This window comes from Dipodomys merriami, unplaced genomic scaffold (assembly GCF_024711535.1).
Source record: "Dipodomys merriami isolate MVZ:Mamm:240054 unplaced genomic scaffold, mDipMer1.0.p SCAF_2, whole genome shotgun sequence".
Taxonomy (NCBI): domain Eukaryota; kingdom Metazoa; phylum Chordata; class Mammalia; order Rodentia; family Heteromyidae; genus Dipodomys; species Dipodomys merriami.
Window position 1 is genome coordinate 119,891,859 of NW_027203381.1, and position 22,708 is coordinate 119,914,566.

Sequence of the window (22,708 nt, forward strand, 5' to 3'; positions counted from 1 at the left end):
CTCTGGCATAATTATAAGAATGGAAAAAAGGGGGCTGGGAAGGTGGCTCAGTGGTATAGTGCTTGCCTTGCATGCCTGAGGCCCTGGGTTTGATTCCTCAGCAACACTTAAGCAAAAAAAAGTGGCACTGTGGCTCAAGTGGTAGAGCGCTAGCCTTGAGCTGAAGAGCTAAGGCACAGTGCCCAGGCCCAGAGTTCAGGCCCCATGACTGGAACCTCCCACCCCCCAAAAAAAAGAATGGAAGAAAATAAGTATTCAACCAGTAAAAGTCACAATGCCCACCATCCAAGTGAAAATCACCAGACACGCCCAGAGGGCAATTAAATGGTATGTGGAACAAGAGAAGGAAACCCGTGGGAAGAGAATGAGGACACAGAACAGGGGATGGAGGGGATGGAAAAGGGCGTTGGAGGTTATCACAGCTGGACTCGGAGGACAGGGCTAAAGGAAATACAGGACCTGTTGAACAAGGCATGGAAGATCCAAATCAAACTTCCAGACATGAAGAAAAAAAACACAACAAACTATGTCTGAGAAAAAGAGCACAGCAGGTGCATGTATGAAAGATTAAAAGTTGCTGGGAAGGTGGCTCAATGGTAGAGTGCTTGCCTTGCATGCATGAGGCCCTGGGTTCTATTCCTCAGCACCACATAAGCAGAAAAGGCTGGAAGTGGCGCTGTGGCTCAAGTGGTAGGATGCTAGCCTGAGCTGAAGAGCTGAGGGACAGCGCCCAGGCTCAGAGTTCAGGCTCCACAACCAAAAAAAAAAAAAGTTGCTGGGGAAGGGGAAGGTTAGTGGACAGGAAGTTATGTATACAAGCTGTACAAACTATCCTAAACAAAACACAATGAGAAAAAAAAGGAGAGAAATAAATCTGTGGGACCAGATCACTATTAAGTATATGGCCTAATATATGCAGAGCATAATTTAATCTTTGAAGTAGAAAGAACAGAAAAATGTATTTGAAGGAATAATGGCTGAAACGGTTCAACTTTAAAAACTCCTATAACCTCAAAAAAGAATCCGGGGATGGGGGTGGGGAGTGGGAGGGTGTAATTTTGGAGGTGGGAGGTAGAGGAAAAACAAAGGAAGAGGCAACAATGCTGGATAAGAAATGTACTCATTACCTTGCCCATGTAACTGTAACCCATCTGTACAGTATTTTCACAATAACAAACTTATTAAAAAATAATCCAGGGAATTCAACAAAGCCAAATGTATTCATAGACACACAGGCACACACACAGCATGAAAACATCACAAAAGGTCAAGTCAGATTGCAAAAATCCAGTAACAAAGTTTAAAAGCAGCTGGAGGAAAAAAGACACACTATGGATAGAGGAGCAAAGTCCAGGGAGCTGGTTTCTTCATAGAAATGGTTTAAGCTAGAAGTAGAGATCCAATTATCTTTGAATTATTGGGGGGAGGGGGAACAACCTGTCATTCTAGAATGCTATATATCCAGAAAAAAATTTTTTCAAAGTTGGCAAAGTATTTTCACACACACACACACACACACACACACACACACACACACACACACACACACAGAGACTTCTGTACCAGTGGACCTCCACTCCAGGAAGAGTTCATGCCCATGCCCTAAGGAGACTTGGAAATCTAAAGAATTGCTTTCTTATTCTCTTCAAAGATAACTGACCAAAGCACAAATAATCCCAATGCATTTGACTCACAGAACAGAACCAGAGCAGAGCTGGAGGGAGGAAGCTGCGGCAGAGTATCACCTGAGGGTAGGTTAGAAGGCCAGGATGTACACTGTGAGCCCTGAGCAACTGAACAAGGCAACAACCAAACCTCAGAAAACTATTTTTTTACTACGAGGAAGGAAAAGTTTTAAAATAAAGTCTTTGCTGGCAGTGAACAGTAGGGTGAAAGCAGAAGGAAGACTTAAAAAATTCCTATCATCAGGTGCATTGCTCATGCCTATAATCTTAGCTACTACTCAAGAGGCTGAGATCTGAGGATTGAAGTTCAAAGCCAGACTGGGCAGAAAAGTCCCCAAGACTCCCATCTCTAATTAACCAGCAAAAAGGCTGGACCAGAGAACAAGAGGCACTGACTGATCAATGCTGGGGTGAGGACTCCCCTCCTCTGCCTCAGAGTGCCTGGCTTTCTGACAGCTTGCCGAAATACCTAACTCAGCTCCCAGTGACAGCGAAAGCTAATCCAATTAAAAAAAAAAAAAAAGAAATGCAACCTTTATGAAGATATGAAGAGTCTCTCATTAGAATGCAGAAGCCTTTAAATGTATTTAAAGTTCCTCTCCAACACATAACCACTTTTGAAAGAAAAAGGTGGTTTTGAAAACTAGTATGAACAGGTCTGATATATGTGGACAAAGATGACTGCTTCTCTGGTTTTCAGGATCATTTTTTTAATGCCCACACAACGCAAGTAACTTGGAACCTGGAAAAATAACAAATCTCCCACAATTCTTCAGTGGCCACTCCCATCCCTCTCCCCAGAAGGGCTTTCTCTCTCCACTCTGCAATCAACATTCAAAACACAAGACCACCATGACACAAAGCAAAATACAGTACAAATTTATTGTCTCCAATCATTCTTAGTCAAGATGTAAGCAAAGTAAACAGACAATAGAACTGAATACAAGTAAGCAATGGATTAACATTAGGTATTCTATTTTACTATGAATTTTCTGAGCAAAAAAACCTTATTCCTAAAAAAATGGGTTACTTGGTAAAGGCAACTGACAACAAAACTTGTACACAATCACTGGCACTCACTGGTTTAAACAATAAGCAGTCAGTAAAAAACAAGAGATAGCTTTGGATTGATGCCAGTAACAAATTATCACCTTTTGAGAATTAGTATCAATCAAAAATACTGAGGAAATCCAGAGAGCATTAACAAATAACTAAAGAGCACTGAATGTAATTATTTCAAAGATTTACAGTAAAGTCCTCTGCCTCTAAAGGAAAACTTAAAACACCTCACACTAACTATTCTCCAGAGCCTAACTGACTTTATTTCCTCATAGAGAAAACTACAGCAGGATTTCCCCCAGCTGGGAAACTCACAGATTCACTCTAGAGGAACACATTAAAAAATTATGCAAACTTTGAACTTTTTAAAGTGCTAAAGCCACAAGAAGAAAATCCTTTTTCTCTCTCTCTTTTTTTCTTTTTGAGACAGGGTCTCATTGTGTTGCAGGCTAGTTCCTGGACTCAAGCTACCAGTCTCCCAAGTAGCTGGGATTCCAAGTGTAAACCACCACCCAGCTGAAAATCTATTCATAAAACTTAAAAAAGTTTAAGTAGTCAGTGTTAAAGAACATGTATGAAAAATGTGGAATAGCATTATTTAAAAATCAATAATGCATTGCACAATTATTGCAAAAAACCTCAATGAGCCATCAGAAATTGGCAAATGGACGTAATATTCTAAGTTAACTAGATGAAATTTACGAAGAAATCTGTTAGGAATGACAATTAGTTGTGTACGAGAAAATGTAAGTATTTCACTTCTCAAGGCTCCAGATTATAGTTGTACATGTGTGCATTTGCATAGCACCCCAACTGGAGAGAAGAAAGACCAGTGTCAGGTCCGTGGACTGGATACCTCCTTTCCCTGACTGTGCAGGCCACTGGGAGGCCCAGCCCCTTCTTACCTCACAGGGGCTATTCTCAGTAGCGCCCACAGGGGCTGCAGGTGGATTCAGACCACCAGGTACGGGCTGGGCAGATCTTTACAAAGAGAAGGCTATAAATGACACTTCTCCAAACAGAGACCAAGAAAAAAAAATCTCCCCTCAAACGCAAATAACACACTGTCAATGAGTTTTACAAATGCATACCAAGTTTTAAAGCTACATATTCTATCAATCTTGAGATACTACTATTAAAACACAGTATTTGTTACCTCCATTGCTTACTGGTAAAAAAAAGTTTTATGTTACTCCCTTTCCCCTCCTCCCCAAAAGAAAACGATTTAATAACTAGTTCTCAGATTAACAAAGAATATATTAAACATTTTACATTCTTTCCATAACTGCATAAAAAAGCAGGCATCCTGAATACTTACAAGGAATGAGTTTTCTACATTTGCAAAAATTAATTACACTCAGAAAAACATTTACAAGAATATTTTTACTATCTAAAGATTGGCAACAATGTAAGACCAACTTATTTTACACTAAATAGTCGCTCACTGGCTGAGATAAACTCTTTTAAAAAACTGTTTACTAAATAAAGCAATGTCTTTCATTATTTTACTTCTTAACATTTAAAATAGTTACATGAGTGGAAGCGTATTTTTTTTGACCACCAAAATAAACTCTCTCAACCTAATGCTTATAAGGTACAGTATAAAAAGCAATAGAAAAACCAGAACTGCATTATAAATGTTTTTGGTTCAAAGTTTTATTTGAAATCTTATTTCTTGCCTAGACAAAAACAGTGAACAAGACAAAACACTGGTAAATTTTAAACTCTAACAGATATGCAGAGCTTTCTAAATCAAAAATAGTTTTTTTTTTACTGATTAGCAATATGATTTCAAAAATCTTCAAAACTGTAGCATAAAGGTTCGAGTTCCGAGATGTTATGTATGTGAATTTGTCAGCTACTCCATGGCCATGCAGGTGGCACTACGAGGGGCACTGGCTTTCTACACGTGACGAGCACAGGTGTTTGGTGAGCTGTGGAATGGGAGTGGGCAGTATACAGGGGTCAGGTCTGATGGCCCTTTCATCTAAAGGCATATATTTCTGTTTCATCTCTAAAATGCAGACTCTAAGAAAATATGAAGAGGCAGATCAGTAGCTGCAACTTAATTTCATCTTCCTGTTTCTGTCACATTCACAGACAGAAATAAAAACCACTCAAGTATTGGGAGGGAGAATTCTTAGTTTTTCAAGTGAGCAAAATTTCATATATTTCATATATTTCTACACCGTATAAGGCCAGTCAGTGTTTTTACTAAGATGCTTGTGTCTCAATATAAACAAAGCCTTTCCTCCACTGGTGTGAGGTGGTGTTGGTATAGAAAACAATGGGCTTTTCTGCTGAGTGCAAACTTAAAAATCCTCAGTCACAGTAGCTGACTTTTAAAACATGAAATAACAGCTTGCAAAAGAAAAACGCAAAAACTCAGACTGAAATCTCTCACCATCTTAAAAGGCTTTGTAGTTTCAGTAACTTTTTATGTCAACTTTTTCCTCACAAGTGAAATAAAGTTTTACCTTTTGAAAACACTCCAGGGAATTCTAGGTAACACTTATTGAAAGGCTTTTCATTACAATTTCTAGAAAAGGAAGAAAATACTATATACCAAATACTATATACCCAAATAATTAGCAAAAACTAGTTTGGGACCCTTCATAGTACTTTACCACGTATTTCCGAGCAGCAAGCAGTGATTCAGCAGTCTCACTCCATTGACAGACTTTAATGCACCCTAACAGAAGTCTTCAAAAGGACAGAGGGGCAGTGAAATCGTATATACCAATATGGGTATCTGCAGGGTCTATGGTATGAGCCATCCTGGGAAAGTAGGCCGAAGCTGCTAGAGACCTGCTTCCCACTCTGCTCTGCTCCCTGGTCTCTGGTAGGAAGTGGTGGTCTGGAACCTGACTAGGTATCCTGCCTCCGTGTGTGTGGTCTACCTCAACCTCGCCTGTCACACTAATCTCAAGTTCAAAGGAGTGCCCTCTGCTAGCACGGTGTTCTGTCCCAATCACCCTCAGGTTTTCAAGTTGTGACAGCATAAAACTGAGATCAAACAGCTGCAGGCCTTCAGCTCTGGATGCACTCACCTACCACTGTGTGGTAGTAGCGGCGCCAGTCACTACTGACCCTCCTGTAAACTGACTGAGAGGATGCGCGCAAATCACCTAAGCTGTGGTCTTATGCTGGGCCCATCATTCGTTATACTGACTGAGAGCAAGTTATTTTATAAAAATCTAAGTGTGACTATTGCTCATTTAAATCTCACCATTTTCATACAAAAACAAAGTTCTATGTGACCACAAAATACCAAGTATTTGTCTTTATCAAGTGTCAGGATAACTTGTTAAGAGTTGAGGTTTATCTTTTTATTGCTAAGGTAGTCTAGGATGTAAGTCAATACTGCAAACGACTCTATTTTGTCCTGGTGCGTTTTTGGCCTTAAGAACATGGCAAAGATTTGCTGGAACTTAGGTGTGTGGAATAATCCAAAGAAGGAATAGTTCCACAGCAAAAGCCCCAATGAAAGGATCACACTGCCACCCTGGAACCCGTGATGCTCAGTCCAAGTTCAACAGTCATGAAATCAAGCCCCTGTCGCTGTGAGGGTCAAACTGCAATATTCCCACGTTTATTCCTAAAGCCTAGTGGGGACATTTCTAACCACTATCAGTTTATCTCGAACCTAAATTCAAGCATAACAATTTCCCAACCTTTATTACTCTCTTATAAAAAATTCCTTAGCGTCTTGGGACACAGTCCATAAGCCGGGGCTTCCCCCGGCGAGGAGTGTGGGCCCGTCAGTTGTGGGTCTGCTCGTGACTCCAAAGGCTGAAGGCGGTCTTGAACGTCCTGTGGCAGAGCTTGCACATGAACTGCCTTTTAAATGTGATTGCCGAGAGGGGCGGGGCGTGGTAAAAGAGCGTGTCCGACTCCTGTGGGGTAAACAGCTTCTCTGTGGTCGCGATGGGGTTCTCTGGCAGGCCTGTGGGGCTATCGGGCTCCAGGGGCTGGATCTTGGGCAAAGGAGGTGGGGGAGGCAGGGGTGGTGGCGAGGGGGAGTCTGTGGGCCCGGGGCGCGCTTCGGCCTCCTTCCGCACGGGCTCCTCTGTGGCCTGGGACGCGTGGGACTGGAAGTGACTCCAGAGGCGGAAGTTGGTCCGGAAAGCCTTGTGGCACACGTGGCAGATGAAGGGCTTCACCGAGCACAGCAGCTCCTGGTGCCGCTCCAGCTGCCGGTGGGCCGAGAACATCTTCCCGCACTTCTCGCAGGGCCACAGGCCTGCCTCCTTGCTGGGGCCCGCCTCCTTGGGAGCCGAGCTGGCCTCGGGCGCGTCCTCTTCCGCCTCCTCCACCGGCTCCTCTTTGACGTGGATTTTCAGCTGCTTCGACAGACTCAGGTCTTCAGGGAGACAAGTGGAATCCTCGGAATCGAAGTTCACTTGCTCTGAAGAGTCACTGAACGCAGTGTCCTCTTTTGGTGTGGCAACGTGGTTTACCTTGTTAGGCTCGGGCGGAGGTGGGGGCCGGGGCCCGGCGGGCACTTCACCATTGTGGTCCAGAGTGGGCAGGGAGACGTTCTCGGCGGGGGCCATGCTGTTCTGGTTGTGCACTTCCACCTGGTGCCGCCAGATGCTGAAGGACGACTTGAAGGTCCGCATGCACTCCAGGCAGGTCAGCTTCTTGTACTCACACCTGTCCTCGTGCTCCTGCTTCAGCGCGGGCGAGAAGAACCTGAGGCTGCAGTAAGGGCAAACGGTGGTGTTCCGGCACAAGCGCTCGTGGCTGCCTTGCTCTAGAAGAGAAGAGAGCTTAGCATTACAGAGGCGGCACGGGTAAACCTCCTTGCTCTCTACCGCACCTGTCAGAGGAACACGCTCTTTTGGCTTAGCAACTTTATTTACTCCGAGGGGTCTTTCTCCCGGGTGCATTTTTATGTGCTGCTTAAACTGAGAGAGAAAGCGGTAGGCCTTTCCACAGTAAGAACAAACGTACGCCCCTTTGGCTCGGGAGCGCAAGTTCCTCTTGATGACTTGCTGTGCTGGGCAGCTACCTGGGCCCTGGAAGCCAGGCTTGCTGCGCCTCAGCTTAATGATCAGGGCCTTCTTAATCTCCCTCTCTCTCACTATGTCAATCAGCTTTCTTTGGAATTTTTCATCCAACACTGCATGGGAGCTAGAGGCTGGCGACGGGTTCTTCACTACGCCGTGCTGGGTCTGACAGTGTGTCCACACTTTGAAGTTGGTGTGAAAGCGCTTGTGACAGATGTCACAGGCGTAGGGCTTCTCGGGATTATGGTACATGTTAGCGTGGCGGTGAAGACCCGCAGCTGATCTAAAGATCTTAAGGCAATGTTTGCATTTAAACTTTTTATTTGGTCTCGTCCCCTCCAACTCACCAAACTCCTCCTTGTTTAAGTCAGAATCTGGGAGATTGCCATCAAGGGCAGGAGGGCTGGCGCTCTCCTCACAGCTGTCCCCTGAGACGGCAGGCCCGGGCTCCTCCGCCCTGGCCTTCTTGAAGGGCGACCTCCTGTCTGCCTGGAACCTCCTCTTTGCGGGCAGTCTGCTCATGTCCTTGGGGTCCTCCTCTGTCTTCACGGGGGGGTCTCTGCCGGCCGCCGCCCCATCCCCCACGGTGACCCTGATGATGTCGGCCGGGTCTGACAGCGGGCTGCTGGGCTCCGTCTTGATGCGCACCTCAGTCAGGGTCACGGTCACAGGGGAGGCGCCCTCCCTGTCCGTGGACTGAGAAGCACTGAAGGACCTGAGGCGATGTGGATGCAGCACTTGAGGCCTGTCATCTAGCGCTGGTTTTTCAGTACAGTCTTTTAAAGCTGACTTTTGAGCTAAAGCACAGAACACATTCCCTGGTGCGTTGTTTGACACGGGGGGTGATCCCTGGGGTGATTTCAGGTCTATGGCGGGCGAGTAGACAGGAACCTGACTATCCATGGACAGCGACCGTCTGAGGAGGCTCTTTACCAGCGGGCCGCTCCTGTCAATGCTTTGGTTTGCAGAAGCAGACCCACTGGACGGGATAACGAGGCCCAGCTTGGAGTAGTACAACAGGTTTCTGTCCTCCCCTTGACCACCGCCTTTGTTAGATTCTTTCAACAGATAGGGAGTCTCTGAGGAGCTGCGGAGAGACAGAACGGGTGGCCGTGGCCTTTTCAGAGCCATCTCTATAGCTCTTCCCTTCGGAAGCTGACTGCTCGCACCTGGCTTTTCGTCCCCGGCATCTCTGTCTGAAGGAGGCTTGGAGGGTAATACTGCATTTCTCTTCACCAAACTGCTTCTACTGGGATCATCCAAAGATCCAGACTGCTCAAGAGACTTTGTATACCCGGCAGCAGGCTCTTTGGGCCAGTTCTTGTCAGCGAGGGCCAGGCTATGAAGGGGCTCCACTGCCTTAGCGATGTGTGGCCTGCTGCTACTGGTCTTGATTGCAGTGGAGGGCGCGGGCCGGGAGGCATGGCTCAGGTCGGGCAGATTCTGACTGCTGGCTTTCCCTTGTGCTTCGCTTCTACCCTGACACACAATGACGCTCCTCTTCTGGGAGCTGGTCTCATCGTCCTCACTTACCAACACTCTTTTTCTGTTGGGACACACTGGGAAGGGGGCCTGGGGGGCTTTGGAGACAATGTTGGTCAGGAAGGAGATACCAAGGCTATAGCCCAGCTCCTGCACGGCGGCCAGGCTGCCCTTCTCCACAAATAGGGAAGAAGAATAAATGTAGTTCAAAACATTATCAAAAGCATCTGGCTCACAGAAGTCAAGCTGAAAGACAGTTTGTGACTCATTTTCCTTATTTGTGAATAAGCTCTGGAAGTACTCGCTGCTGGCGGCCAAGACATTCTTATGAGCTCGAAATTTCTGGTCACCAACAATCAGGAGCACGTCACATAGCTGCCCCTTGAGGCGCTCCTCGTTGAGGGCACTGAGCAGAGAGATGGCATGCGCTGGGTTGATGTAATGCAGGAGTCCCTCCATCGCTCGGCTGATCTGCAAGACAGAAGGTGAAGCCATCACTAAGACCTGGGTGAAGAGCTCTCTGTGGGGAGGGAGAGGAACTTAAAGGGCAGAGACCACCACTGTCATTCCACAGAGCCAGAGCTCAACAGATGGGACAACAGGGACCCTGAACAGCCCTATTTAAATAACATGGAAAATGGCTTCTGTAGCCTACCAGTCACTAAAACTGGAGAATATCAGAAACCAGAGACCAACCAAATGCATTTTTATCAAAAGGTCCTTATTACTTGGCAGGTAGATGTAGAAGTGATACTTGAAATTAAGGGTTTAGGGCTGGGAAGGTGGCTCAGTGGTAGAGCGCTTGCCTTGCATACATGAGGCCCTGGGTTCGATTCCTCAGCACCACATAAGAAAAAAGAAAAAAGCCGGAAGTGGCACTGTGGCTCAAGTGGTAGAGTGCTAGTCTTGAGCTGAAGAGCTGAGGGACAGCACCCAGGCCCAGAGTTCAGGCTCCACGGCTGGACCCCCCCCCAAAAAAAAAAAAAAAAGAAAAGAAAAGAAGGGTTTATTCCTTAGGGTGTTTACCCAGTTGCTACTTAGTTCTACTTCATGTTCAGAGAATACCAAGTATGAGATTATCCCAATTCCTAGGTCCATGATTCTCCATCACTTTTACTACATTTATATACACATAAACACAACGTAAATGTTAACGAGGGGTGGAAAAAGAATTTACAAAGAGAAAATCATTTGATAATTACAAAACCAAAGTGTTTATTAAACATTAGAAACATAAATCAATAACGTTCTTTCTTTTCTTTTTATCTTTCCTTTCCTTTTCATTCTTTGCCTTAGAATCTTTTGAATTACATTTTCAAGAACAGAAAACAAAATCCCCTCTAGCTTGGCTGGGCACTGGTGGCTCATGCTTATAAGCATATCTTCTCAGGAGGCTGAGTTCTAAGATCATGGTTTGGAGCTAGCCTGGCTGTCTCCTTGAGACACTTAACTGCAATTACCAACAAAAAGTCAGAAATGTAGCAATGGTTCAAGTAATAGAATGCCAGCCTTGAGCTAAAAAGCCCAGTGAGAAGTCCAGAAACTTATGAGGTTAGACTGAAATTCACCAAAATTCTCTTCAAGTCTAAAACCAAGCCAAGGAGGCGACGTGAGAGTGAGAACTGGTGCCACACTCAGCTGAGGTGCCGGCTCCTCTGGTGCAAGCCAATGTCTGTGGAAGGGCCTGCTGGTCTGTGCGCAAACCCCATGTAGTAACCATACTGTGGCAACAATTAGATGATAGACTCTACAACACACTAAGTGCTCAACAAACACGCAGATAATTTTTAGGATAGCAGGACTACTAGGCACTTAATGCATTTGTACCTTCTATCCCATGCTCTTGGTGAAGGCTGAGCCATTTCACGGAGGAATCTCCTTGCTCTCCTCCTGTGGCCCTCCATGTGGGCTCCTGTGACGTAAGAACCTCACCTGGTTGTTTGTTTTTATTGGTGTCAGTCCTGGGGCCTCAACTCAGGGCCTGGACACTGTCCCTGTGTTTTTTTTCTTCCTCAAGGCTAGCGCTCTACTACTTGACCCACAGCTCTACCTCTGGCTCTTTGATAATTCATCGGAGATAAAGAGTCTCATGGACTTTCCTGCCCAGGCTGGCTTCAAACTGAGATTCTCAGATTTGTCTCCTGAGTAGGTAGGATTACAGGCATGAGCCACCAGTGCCTGGCTGTGGGTTCATTTTATAATGCCATATTCTATTAAAAGTACATGGACAGCATAGGAAGCTTGCTTAGCACATGTGAGGCTCTGGTTCAGTCCCCAACACCATATCAAAATATTGCTTTGAAATTTATTTTTTCTACAAGAACGGATCAAAAGTGACTGACAAATCACACCCCGTCCCATGACAGACACCTGCATGTTCCCTCCTAGCTCCAAGGAGTGTTTGCCTGTGCCAGGCCCAGGCTCTTCAGGGGAGTCCAGGGAGAACAATGGGGTAGACACCATGTAGAGTGACCCCACAGCACATGGTCTTCAGCATTCTCGGGGTTTCCCTTCACGCCTCTTATCCCTTCACACTCAAAGGGAAAGTGCAATTCTTCTGCCTGTAACTGCTTGACAGAGACGTTCCCTCTTCTGTGCACCATTTAACTTACACCTATTATACTTCAAGAACCATACATCTGGGCTGGTAAAATGGCTCAAGTGGTAGGGACCTGCCTAGCCAGTGTGAGATGCTGAGTTTAAACTCTAGTACTACCATAAAAAAAATCCACACATTTATCAGTGTTTAAAAGAAAATGTTTTCGTCTTTTATGGGGGTCTACGAAGGGGAAAAAAAGAACTAATAATGCCATAGGTATTGACTCAGCTGTGTACTGGCAGGGCAGTGGTGGCACTATGAATGAATTTCTGAAGATGCCACAGGAAAACGCAGTGGATCAGAAGCAAAAGGTGAGCTGGAATTGGTCTAATGAGTTCTTAAGCTCAATTTTGGCTTGAAACTAGCAAGGTAAAACAGATAAAACTAGGACAGAGTAAAAAAGTGTCAGAATGCACCAAAGTAAGAACTTGAGAAGCCCGTTTCAGCTGGACGTCTTCACATATGCAAGTGGGCACCGCATTCAGATGCATGAGATGGACATATGCAAGTGGGCACCGCATTCAGATGCATGAGATGGGAAATGCGCCCTTGCCTGGGAGCCAGAGTCAAGACCACTAGTGTCCTGGGCTAACCACACAGTGCTAGAGAATCAAATGATAGTATCTGCTACCAGTACAAGCAGTGCCAATAACTTCTTAAGTCATTTATTTATTCATTTGAGAAGATGAGTGAGGGACAAGCCGGGAGGTTCCGATGGGAAAATGGCACAGCTAAGGCAGGAGCCGGGTGAGGCAGGGGTGGAGCTCCTGCTCTAGAGTCATGGATGACGACATCCCAGAAGCAAGGAGGGCTGACTGGGTAGGGCTGTGGGCCATGGGGGAACATGTGCCATGCAGAGAACGGGAGATTCTAAGCAGAGGATGACAAAGCCTGAGTTATGCATAACTATGAACATAGCAGTCCTATGTTGTGGACAACAGACATAGATGAGGGAGCAAAGTAAAACTAGGAGGAGCCTATTGTCATGATCTGGCAGGCCGGGACCAGGTGGGCACAGCACAGGGAAAGCAAGATTTCTAACAGAGTGACTAGAGGAGTCAAGGGATGTTTTTCTTTTTCTTTTTAATTCTGTGCAGTCCTGGGGCTGGAACTCAGGGCCTGGGTGCTGCTAACCTTGAGGCTAGCACCCTACCACTTGATCCAGGGCTCCACTTCCAGCTTTTGGTGATTAGTTAGAGATAAGAGGCTCATGGACTTTCCTATCCCAGGCTGACTTTACAGTGATCCTTAGATCTCAGCCTCCAGAGTAGTCAGGATTACAGACGTGAGCTATGTGTTTGTTAGTATACCTTTATGGACATCCTCCTCAACTCCCTTTCTTGCACTTTCTAGAATCATTCCCCAGCTAAACATCCATATACAGACCCTCTATCTGCTTGGTTTAGGAGTTCTAAACCAAGACAGAGAGAAATTAAAATCCCTTAACTTTAAGGCTCAGTCTATATATAAGTCTATAAGGCCACATCCCTGACCACAAAGCATAGCATGACAGTGCACATACCATATGTACTCTACTGCAGAAAGAACATTGTGCTCACATTTCATTGTTTACAAATTCCTCTATGCTTCCTTGATGGTCCCTATGTTGGATTTCAGTAAGGGCTTCCAATGATCTTGGAGCACAGGCTTCTATCTTTTTGAACAAAAATGTGGAAATTAGTTGTACAAGTTCCTGACAAAGGAACAATTTGTGACAGTGCACAGTAACCTTACATTTGTTTTCTATTCTATTAAACATTAATTGCGTACTTATAAAAAGCTACTATTTGCATGCTCACTCTGCTGCATACATAAGAGCAAACGCCACTCCTATACTAACTCAATATTACAATCCTGGAGGTAGGTACTATTATTGTCTCCATTTTACTTATTTTTGTGTGTGCTAGTACAAGGGCTTGAATTCACATTCTTGTTCATCTCCCTACCCCACAAGGCTGTGCTCTACCACTTAACCCACACCTCCAGTTCTGGCCTTTTGCTGGTTAACTGGAGAGAAGAGTTTAAAGGATTTGTCTGGGAGCTGGGAAGGTGGCTCAGTGGTAGAGCACTTTCCTTGCATGCAGAAGGCCCTGGGTTCGATTCCTTAGCACCACATAAGCAAAATGAAAAAAGCCAGAAGTGGTGCTGTGGCTCAAGTGGTAGAGCTCTAGCCTTGAGCTGAAGAGCTGAGGGACAGCGCCCAGGCCCAGAGTTCAGGACCCACAACCGGACCCCCCCCCCCAAAAAAAAGGATTTGTCTGCTGGGGCTGGCTTCAAACCCTGATCTTCACATCTCGGGCTTCCTGAGTAGCTAGGATGACAGATGAGTCACCCATTGGGCTTATCCCCATTTTACAGACAAGGAAACCAAAGCACGCAGTGTTGAGCAACTTGCCCAAGGCCGTTCAGATAAAGCAGAAGATCAGGCCAAAGCTGTGCTCTTGACCTTACCTTCATACTTCCTCTAGTTACCTCTAAATTCTCATGTGAGCTAGATATGTCAGGCCAGTCATTTGCCTGTGAGGGCCTGACAGATGGCGAGTGGAATTGGGAGTCTTAGCATAGAACCCAGGCGCCTCTTAATCATTGCATGATGATGGTCTGGTCTGGTCTGGGCATCCCACCACCTTATGGAGTTAGAATGGGTAGAGGAGAGCTAGACACAGAGATGCCAACCTGACCAACACGGCCTGTCTCCTGGAGCTTGGAATCGCACCTGTGGACAGGACAAGGTCATCTGTTGGGGTAGTCCAGTATGCAGGCATCAAGCAGACAGCTATCTGCAGAGGTCTTGATGCAGTGCAGGTGATGGTCATGCAGGTGAGAAATCAGAAAATGTAGGGAGGAAACAAGCAGGAAAGGTGGGAGGCACTTCTGGAACAAGAGCAGTATGTGCAACATACAAACAAGATAGGTGTTTTTGTCTGACTTGAACAAAGGATACACAGGAGGAGGAGGGTATGAGGCTCAAGGGGAAGTCACGAAGCACAGGGGTCTTGGGGGCTAAAATAAGGCCACTGAGGCATTATAAGAGAAACAGTGACCATCCATTCTCCCCAGGCCCTGAAGGCTCTAAAGATCGGGAGAGAAGGGAGAGGGAGAAGAGGGTTGGTGCTGTGGACCACTCATCCTCACTTAAGTCTCTTGCTTTTATACTTTAGTTCTTTTATTATGCTATGGAAACAATGGTCCCTTCCCAATCTAGCTGCAAAGAGACAGCATTTTGACTTTTTCTATTTTAAACATAGTTAAGTGTATCTTGTTTACTGATTCCAGCAACTTAACTGAAAACTATGAAATGCAGGGAAAAATAGCAACTGCTGAATGTCATGTGACGGTCCAGCTGACCACTGTGGCAGTTGAAATGGGGACTGAATCCTCAAAACTTCTGACTCCAAAATAGAGGGACAAAGAGGGCACATGCAGCAGTGGCACTCATTAGACACTATGTGGAAAATGAACAAAACAACTCATAGGTAGGGACAGGAACTGGGAGAGAGTGAGAGGAGTGACATTCTAGAAATGTACTCATTATCTGACTTATGTAACAATAACTGCTCTGTACATTACCTTTATAATAATAAAAAATATGGGCTGGGAAGGTGGCTCAGTGGTAGAGCGCTTGCCTTGCATGCTCGAGGCCCTGGGTTCGATTCCTCAGCACCACATAAGCAAAAAGAAAAAAGCCGGAAGTGGTGCTGTGGCTCAAGTGGTAGAGCGTTAGCCTTGAGCTGAAGAGCTGAGGGACAGCGCCCAGGCCCAGAGTTCAGGCCCCACGACCGTACCCCCCCCCCCAAAAAATAATAATAATACAAAGTAAATACACTAGGGACTGGGAAGGTGGCTCAGTGGTAGAATGCTTGCCTGCATACATGAAGCCCTGGGTTCGATTCCTCAGCACCACATAAGCAGAAAAACTAGAAGTAGCACTGTGGCTCAAGTGGTAGAGTGTTCGCCTTGAGCTGAAGAGCTGAGGGACAGTGTCCAGGCCCAGAGTTCAGGCCCCACAACCAACCAAACAACAACAAAAAAACCACTAAAAAAAAAAAACAACAAAACCCTACTGATTCCTCTGCTGTTCATGTCTCAGAGAGGCCATTTTGTGGCTGGGTACACATTCTCCTGAAAACATTTTTCTGACCCAGATACAGTAAGTTTGCTGGTACGTCAGACTCACAGTATCTGACTTTTTTAAGACTCTGAATCTCTTGCACAAATGCCAGTTGCTGTGGCCCAGGGCCCTCTCCTCTACTGCTCAGCTCCACCTGACTCACTGCAACACAAGTTCTGTTTCTCTGGCCACGGTAGAAAAGCCTACCTGAGAGTTGGAGCTCTTCATAGGAAAGAGGGCAATTTAAAAAAAAAAAAAAAAAAAAAAAAGGCTTGCTATGGGCAGCAGAAAGAGCTGAGAGAAAGTCTCCTGCAAATGTGATTATGGACAGGGCTGACTCGCTTACCACCTGGATTCCCTATACTTCTATCTTCCTAAACTCTGCCTTGCATATGGTTTCCTGAAGCTTCAAAACAAGAGAATCATTATGGCTAACAGCTCACAGAGAACAATATAGTCCACGGAAAAGTCTTTCAAGTCTACTGCTTATATAACCCTAGCCATGATACCAGAAAAAGAGGAGATGCACGTAACTCTAGGCAGACACCCAAGGTTCCTCCAGTGATTCTGGAACACATGCCCACAGTCATCTCAAGCTCTTGCCTTTGAGTTTAGCACTGAGTTGCTCTCTTACTATTGGATGGTGACAGGAAGTCAGCCAGCTCTACGTTTCAGTCTTACCATCACTTACTTGATGACAATGCAGACATCCTGAAGCTCCTCAGATTTCCAAGTCAGACTAGCTCCCTGGATGCTACATGAGGAGTCAGGTTACTACCTTGTATTCCACCTCGTCACATTTTCAGTCTCTCTCTGGTTTGGATTTGGTTCAAGAGTATGTTCTCGGCCGCAATCAGCAGAATACCCTGCTGTAACAGGCTGCACTGAGCACAGTGGCCCCAGGTCAGCCTCCATCTGTCATTCCCGTTCCTAGGCTTGATACAGCTCTGGAAGAACAGTGGTCCCACCAGTACAAATAGTGGCCACAGGCACACACCCAGAGCCAGGCCAATTAGACATTTCTTCCCTGGAATGAGGGTCCTAAGAGGGCAACAGATAGAAGCAGCAGTTTAATTCAGTGAAGGCCAGAAAATGTAATCATGCATACATTCCTGAAATTCGTGGTTTTGTCCTTCTTGACCTAAGGTTTTTTGGTTTTGGCTTTTCCTTAAAGCTAGGTATCTTTACAATAAACTCCTTTGTCAAGTCAGCTGCTCTGTTTCTGTTTCTGCTATTAAGGAACCATGATGAATATGTTTCCACTTGGTATTTCCAAACCCATACTTTACAATGCTGCTGCTAGATTAAGTTTTCTTCAACAAGGCCTTGATCCAACATACACATTTTCTCTCTCTGTTTCTCTGTCTCTCTGTTTCTTACTACCTCAGCTCATTAAACTCCTCTTGTTGTGAAAGGCATGGTTATACATATCTGAAACCCAGGGTCCTGCTTTTTAGGGAGGTATTGAGGGGATAATCACAGGAAGAAATTGAGAAGATAGCTAATGGCATGACAACCGTCTTGATGGAAGCGAAGGACTTCCTCGTGGGGCAGAGAACTGTCAAGCATCACCTTCATGCAGTGTTTTGGCTGAGGCCTAAAACAAACAAAGCCAGTCTCTACCATTCTCTCTCTCTCTCTATTTTGTCAGTTGTGGAGCCTGAACTCTGGGTCTGGGCACTGTCCCTCAGCTCTTCAGTTCAAGGCTAGCACCCTACCACTTGAGCCACAGTACTACTTCCGGCTTTTTCTGCTTATGTGGTGCCAAGGAATTGAACCCAGGGCCTCATGCATGCAAGGCAAACATTCTACCACTGAGCCAACTTCCCAGCTCATCTACCATTCTTAAAACAATAAAAAATGTTGTTTCTCCATCAGGCTAGAATGTAAAGCCTTATAAAAATGGACTTCAAGCTCCATAAACATGCTTCCAAACTACCTTTAAAACTTCCCTTAGTTATCTTCCATGATATTTTTTTTCTGCTTCTGATTCTTTGATCCTACAACACAACCTGCCCAGCTTACATCTCTCCCTTCCCAGTATGAGCATTCTGGACGACATCAAATTTGTACCTTGCTCTTGCTCAGCTCAAGTTCCAATGCTCCAGGAAGCCTCCATTTAAGCTGAGCTATGACCCCCCATTCATGCCCCAGTCCTAACCGCCAGCAATCAAATCTGGAGATGAGGTCTTTATAGAGGTAGGTTAAAATGTGTGCTAGCCTGATAAAACTGGTATCCCTAAGAGAGGAGGAATCAAGACACAAGACACCCATGGAGGGAAGCACTTGCAAAGATGTAGTCCTGCCAATCCCTCTTTCTGCCTGTTAATTAGAAGAAAACAGTATAGCACAGGCAACCGATCTCTGCACATTACTACAGCAGCCCAAGCAAACAGACTGCTTCAGCTTAGAACGAGCATACTTCTTGCTCTGCTATTCAGGGCTGGCACCATTTACATCTTGTTCATTCCCCTCCTTATTCCACCTGCTTCCCCTGCTGTACCAGAGCTGCAGCTCTTCAAGGACTGATGGGTACTCTACCATCTCTTGGTACCCTTCACAATGCTTAACATGACTTGTACAACAGAAAATATGCTCTCCTTTTTTGTACCTACTATTCCAATTTAATGCAGGGCTGGACATTATGCCAAGGCATAATGTAAATTAAGTAAATAAAGCTGGTCACAACATCGCACTCCTTTTGTATATTATCCTCTATTATTTCCCAGAGAAGATTCCAAATTGTAGAGAGGTGTACAAGATTCCTGACTCCAGTCACAAGTCACTTCTGCACCTGTTTTTTTTTTTTTTGGGTCGGTCGTGGAGCTTCAACTCTGGGCTTGGGCGCTGCTCCTGCGCTCTTCAGCTCAAGGTGAGCGCTCTACCGCTTGAGCCTCAGCGCCACTTCCTGTTTTCTGGTGGTTAATGGGAGATAAAGTCTCACGGACTTTCCTGCCCAGGCTGGCTTTGAACCGTGAGTCTCAGCTCTCAGCCTCTTGAGTAGCTAGGATTATAGGCATGAGCCACTGGCACCAGGTTGCAACCTTCTTGAACTGGCACTCCTTACCTTTTACCCGGCAAACCTGTACCCAGCTTCTGCCACCTAAAAGTCATCTCCCACTTCTCCTTTACTTGGTTATCTTCCATAGAAAGATCCAGCTGAAACATTAGTGTCTCTACAAAGCTTTGACTCCAGTCAGAAGCTTAGTCACCTGAACTACAGCACTCCAACATGCTCAATGATCATGGTGATTTCAGCACATCTGCACTTGTTTTCATGTGTGCATTCCTAACACCCAGTACAGGCCCTGGCAGGCATCTACTACTGCGCAGAGAGCACTGAACTTGGGGCTCAAGACCTGGCTTCGCCACCTCATGTCTCAAGTCCAGACTGCATGAGGACTCCCACAGCTGTCCCTCTCTGGTGCCAACAGAACCTGTTCATCCTAGCATATCCCACATGTTTACTTGTGTCCTAGAATCTGGCACCTCACCCTCACACCTGCTTATCTTCACACTTTCCCTACTTAGTTTGGTGTGTTGCCAGCCAGGTCTCCTCAGCTACAAATCGACTTTGCATTTTGGCTAATCACTGCAGCTTGTGAACTGGGCCCTCAAACAGACCTAATATCCGCCCACTCTTCCTACTGCCATCCCTATACTGTGTGGTATCAGTAACAACTACAAAGGCTCCCTAGCTGGGGATTTCAGGGTTTACCTAACCCCTCTTCTGCTACTTCTCATTTCCCCCCAGTGTACATATCTAATATTCTGCTAAATAGTACTACAAATTCCTCAGAGGAGGGCTTCTTTTTTCTTCCACCTTTACTTCCACAGAATGAAGTACAACATTGTCAAAAGAATTAAACCCAAAATTACTTGGCAGTAAGCTTCAACTTTCTTGTCTGTATGACATCAACATTTAGGGGTAAAGTTAAACTCAGTGACTATTTATCATTAGAGGTGCAAGGAGGATTTACTGGGAAAATGTTTTTTTATTCCAGCTGGGCCCTGGTGGCTCACACCTGTAACCCTAGCTACTCTCGGTGGTTGAGATGTGAGGATCATGGCTCAAATCCAGCCAGTGTAGAAAAGTCAGTAAGATTCTTACATGCAGTTCACCAGCTTTTAAAGCTGGAAGTGGAGGTGAAGCTCAAGTGACTGAGCAGCGGCTTTGAGTGGAAAAACGGCAAGGCCCAGAGTTCAAACATCAACACCGGCACATAAAGGGAGAGGAGAGGAGAGGAAAAAAAAAAAAAAATCCATGAGAACCCTTCCAAAGCGGAGGAACCTCCTCTTAGCCAAGCTAGAAGGGACGGACCACGGTCCAAGCCCGAGCGATGACTCAGAGTCATGTTTGTGAGCCGCGGCGACTGGACTGTGCAGCAGCAGACTCCTGCAGACCCTAAAGGTGAGCGGAGCGGCGAGTGCGGGCACCAAGACACAGTCATGACACCAATAACCACAACCACCCGGGGTGCGGGGGCTGCGGCGCCCCGCGGTGGGGCGGCCCCGGTACCTGACTAACCCCCTGCCAACGTGCTGCGCGCGTGCCTCTCTTCAGAACCCGGGGCCCCAGGGCCGGGAAGCCCCGGCCGGGGCTGACCCCGGACTGCAGGACGCGGCGTCTGCAGAGCAGCACGGAACGGGGCCCGGGGCCCGAAGCCGGGGCGGCGCGGCAGGCCAGGCGGGGGTCTCCGGCGCGGCGCCCGGCCCCGCGCGCCCTCCCCGGGCGAGGAGGGGCTTGGCCCATCGAGGGTGGAAAGCCCTGGGGTCTTCGGGGGCTCGGGGAGACGCCAAGGCGCTGCGAGGTCCAGGCGCCCGCGGGAAGGTCACGGGCCACCGGGCCGGCACGCTCCGGGCCTCGGGGACCCAGGCGTGCGGCACGGCAGGTGTGGGGTCCCCGCGGCCCCGGACCACCGTCCGTGCACGCTTCAGGGTCGCCCTCCCCGGTCCGCCGAGCCCACACCGGCCCGGGGCGGGGCCGCGCGTCCCTCCCCCTCAAGGCGTTGCAACGGTTCCGCGGAGGGGCGCGTGCCCCGGCCCCGCGCGGCCGCTACCCCGCACGCCCGCCCGGCTCAGCGGCGCAGCCGGCCAGGACGCCGGGCATGCGCAGTGGCGAGGGCGAGGCCAAGTGCGGGCATAGAGCATGCGCACTGTGAAGACACAACCGGCTACGTGGGAGTCTGGGCATGCTCAGTAAGAGCCGCGGCGCCGCGCACGCGCACAAGCGCCTAGAGCCCGTAACCCGCTGGTGGAGGAAAAAGAGAGAAATCACCTCAGAGTTACGTCAGGGAAGGCCGCGTTTTGCGGGGAGGCAGTAGCCCCCTACAGGGCCCCGCACTTCTCCTAGGGCGAGGGGCGTGACAGTTACTCACCGTTCTTCAACCCCGGAGCAGGCGCCGGGCCCCTTTCCGCTCACACTCGGCTCGCGCGCGCCGCAGCCGCCGCTGCCGCTGTGATTCCATCCATCTTGAATTTGACGTCATCCCACACCAGGGATGAGGTCATCGCAGGCAGCGCTCGTCACGTGCGCGGCGCTGGGATTGGCCGCCGAGCGCCGGGGGGCGGGACGCGGGGGCGCGGGCGCCGGGAGGGCGGGGCGCCGGGAGCCACGCCGGGGTCGGGCGCCGCCGCCGTCGCCGCTGCCGCCGCGCGTCCGGGTCCGGGCCCCGAGCCCGGGGGTCTCCGCCGCGGCGGGGCCCCGTCCTCGGTCAGCTCCGCCGCCGCTGTGGCCGGCGGGGTGCTCGCCGCGGTCGGCCGGGTGCTGCCGGGTCCCGCGGCCCCGGGCCCGGCTCGTGGCGGGGACGGGACCCCTGCAAGCCCGGACCCCGGCGAGGGGCGCCGTGGCGCGGGCGGGGGAAGCGCGGGGTGGGGGAGGGGGGAGGGGGGGAGGGGGAGCTCGGAGGAGGTCGGGGTGTGCGCCCCGCCGTCCGTCCCGCCCGCAGAGCCCCGTTTTTCCGAGGCGTGGAGCTGAGGGCCGAGGCGGCCGCGTGCGGTCCGTGGGCCCCGCCGCCCCCCCACCCCGCCCGCCCCCTCACCCCGCCCGCCGCCCCCCTGCCGCCCCCCACCCCGCCCGCCCCCCTCACCCCGCCCGCCGCCCCCCTGCCGCCCCCTCACCCCGCCCACCCCCTGCCGCCCCCCTCACCCCGCCCGCCGCCCCCCTGCCGCCCCCTCACCCCGCCCACCCCCTGCCGCCCCCCTCACCCCGCCCGCCGCCCCCCTGCCGCCCCTTCACCCCCCCTGCCGCCCCCTCACCCCCCCTGCCGCCCCCCCACCCCCCCCGCCGCCCCCCCACCCCGCCCGCCGCCCCCCCACCCCGCCCGCCCCCCTCACCCCGCCCGCCGCCCCCCTGCCGCCCCCCCACCCCGCCCGCCGCCCCCCACCCCGCCCGCCCCCCTCACCCCGCCCGCCGCCCCCCTGCCGCCCCCTCACCCCGCCCACCCCCCTGCCGCCCCCCCACCCCGCCCGCCGCCCCCCTGCCGCCCCCCCACCCCGCCCGCCCCCCTCACCCCGCCCGCCGCCCCCCTGCCGCCCCCTCACCCCGCCCACCCCCCTGCCGCCCCCCCACCCCGCCCGCCGCCCCCCTGCCGCCCCCCCACCCCGCCCGCCCCCTCACCCCGCCCGCCGCCCCCCTGCCGCCCCCCACCCCGCCCGCCCCCCTCACCCCGCCCGCCGCCCCCCTGCCGCCCCCTCACCCCGCCCACCCCCTGCCGCCCCCCTCACCCCGCCCGCCGCCCCCCTGCCGCCCCTTCACCCC

The 22,708-nt window shown here is 49.3% G+C and overlaps 1 protein-coding gene across 5 annotated transcripts; it reads right to left on the reverse strand.

Moving 5' to 3' along the window:
- Positions 1 to 2,947: 2,947 nt before the first annotated feature.
- Positions 2,948 to 21,421, reverse strand: Zbtb21 (zinc finger and BTB domain containing 21). 5 transcript variants are annotated; one of them, XM_070030757.1, is made up of 3 exons: positions 21,327 to 21,421; positions 8,104 to 9,709; positions 2,948 to 7,500 (listed from the first exon to the last, which is right to left on the reverse strand). In XM_070030757.1, the coding sequence occupies exons 2-3, from the start codon at positions 9,695 to 9,697 to the stop codon at positions 6,506 to 6,508; spliced, it is 2,589 nt and encodes an 862-aa protein (XP_069886858.1). In that variant the 5' UTR covers positions 9,698 to 9,709; positions 21,327 to 21,421; the 3' UTR covers positions 2,948 to 6,505. The 5 variants fall into 5 exon arrangements, with proteins under 5 accessions (XP_069886858.1, XP_069886855.1, XP_069886854.1 ...); XM_070030754.1 differs by lacking the exon at positions 21,327 to 21,421 and adding exons at positions 20,060 to 20,120; positions 20,468 to 20,492 and having other exon boundaries at positions 2,948 to 9,709; XM_070030753.1 differs by having other exon boundaries at positions 2,948 to 9,709.
- Between the last annotated feature and the right edge of the window lie 1,287 nt (positions 21,422 to 22,708).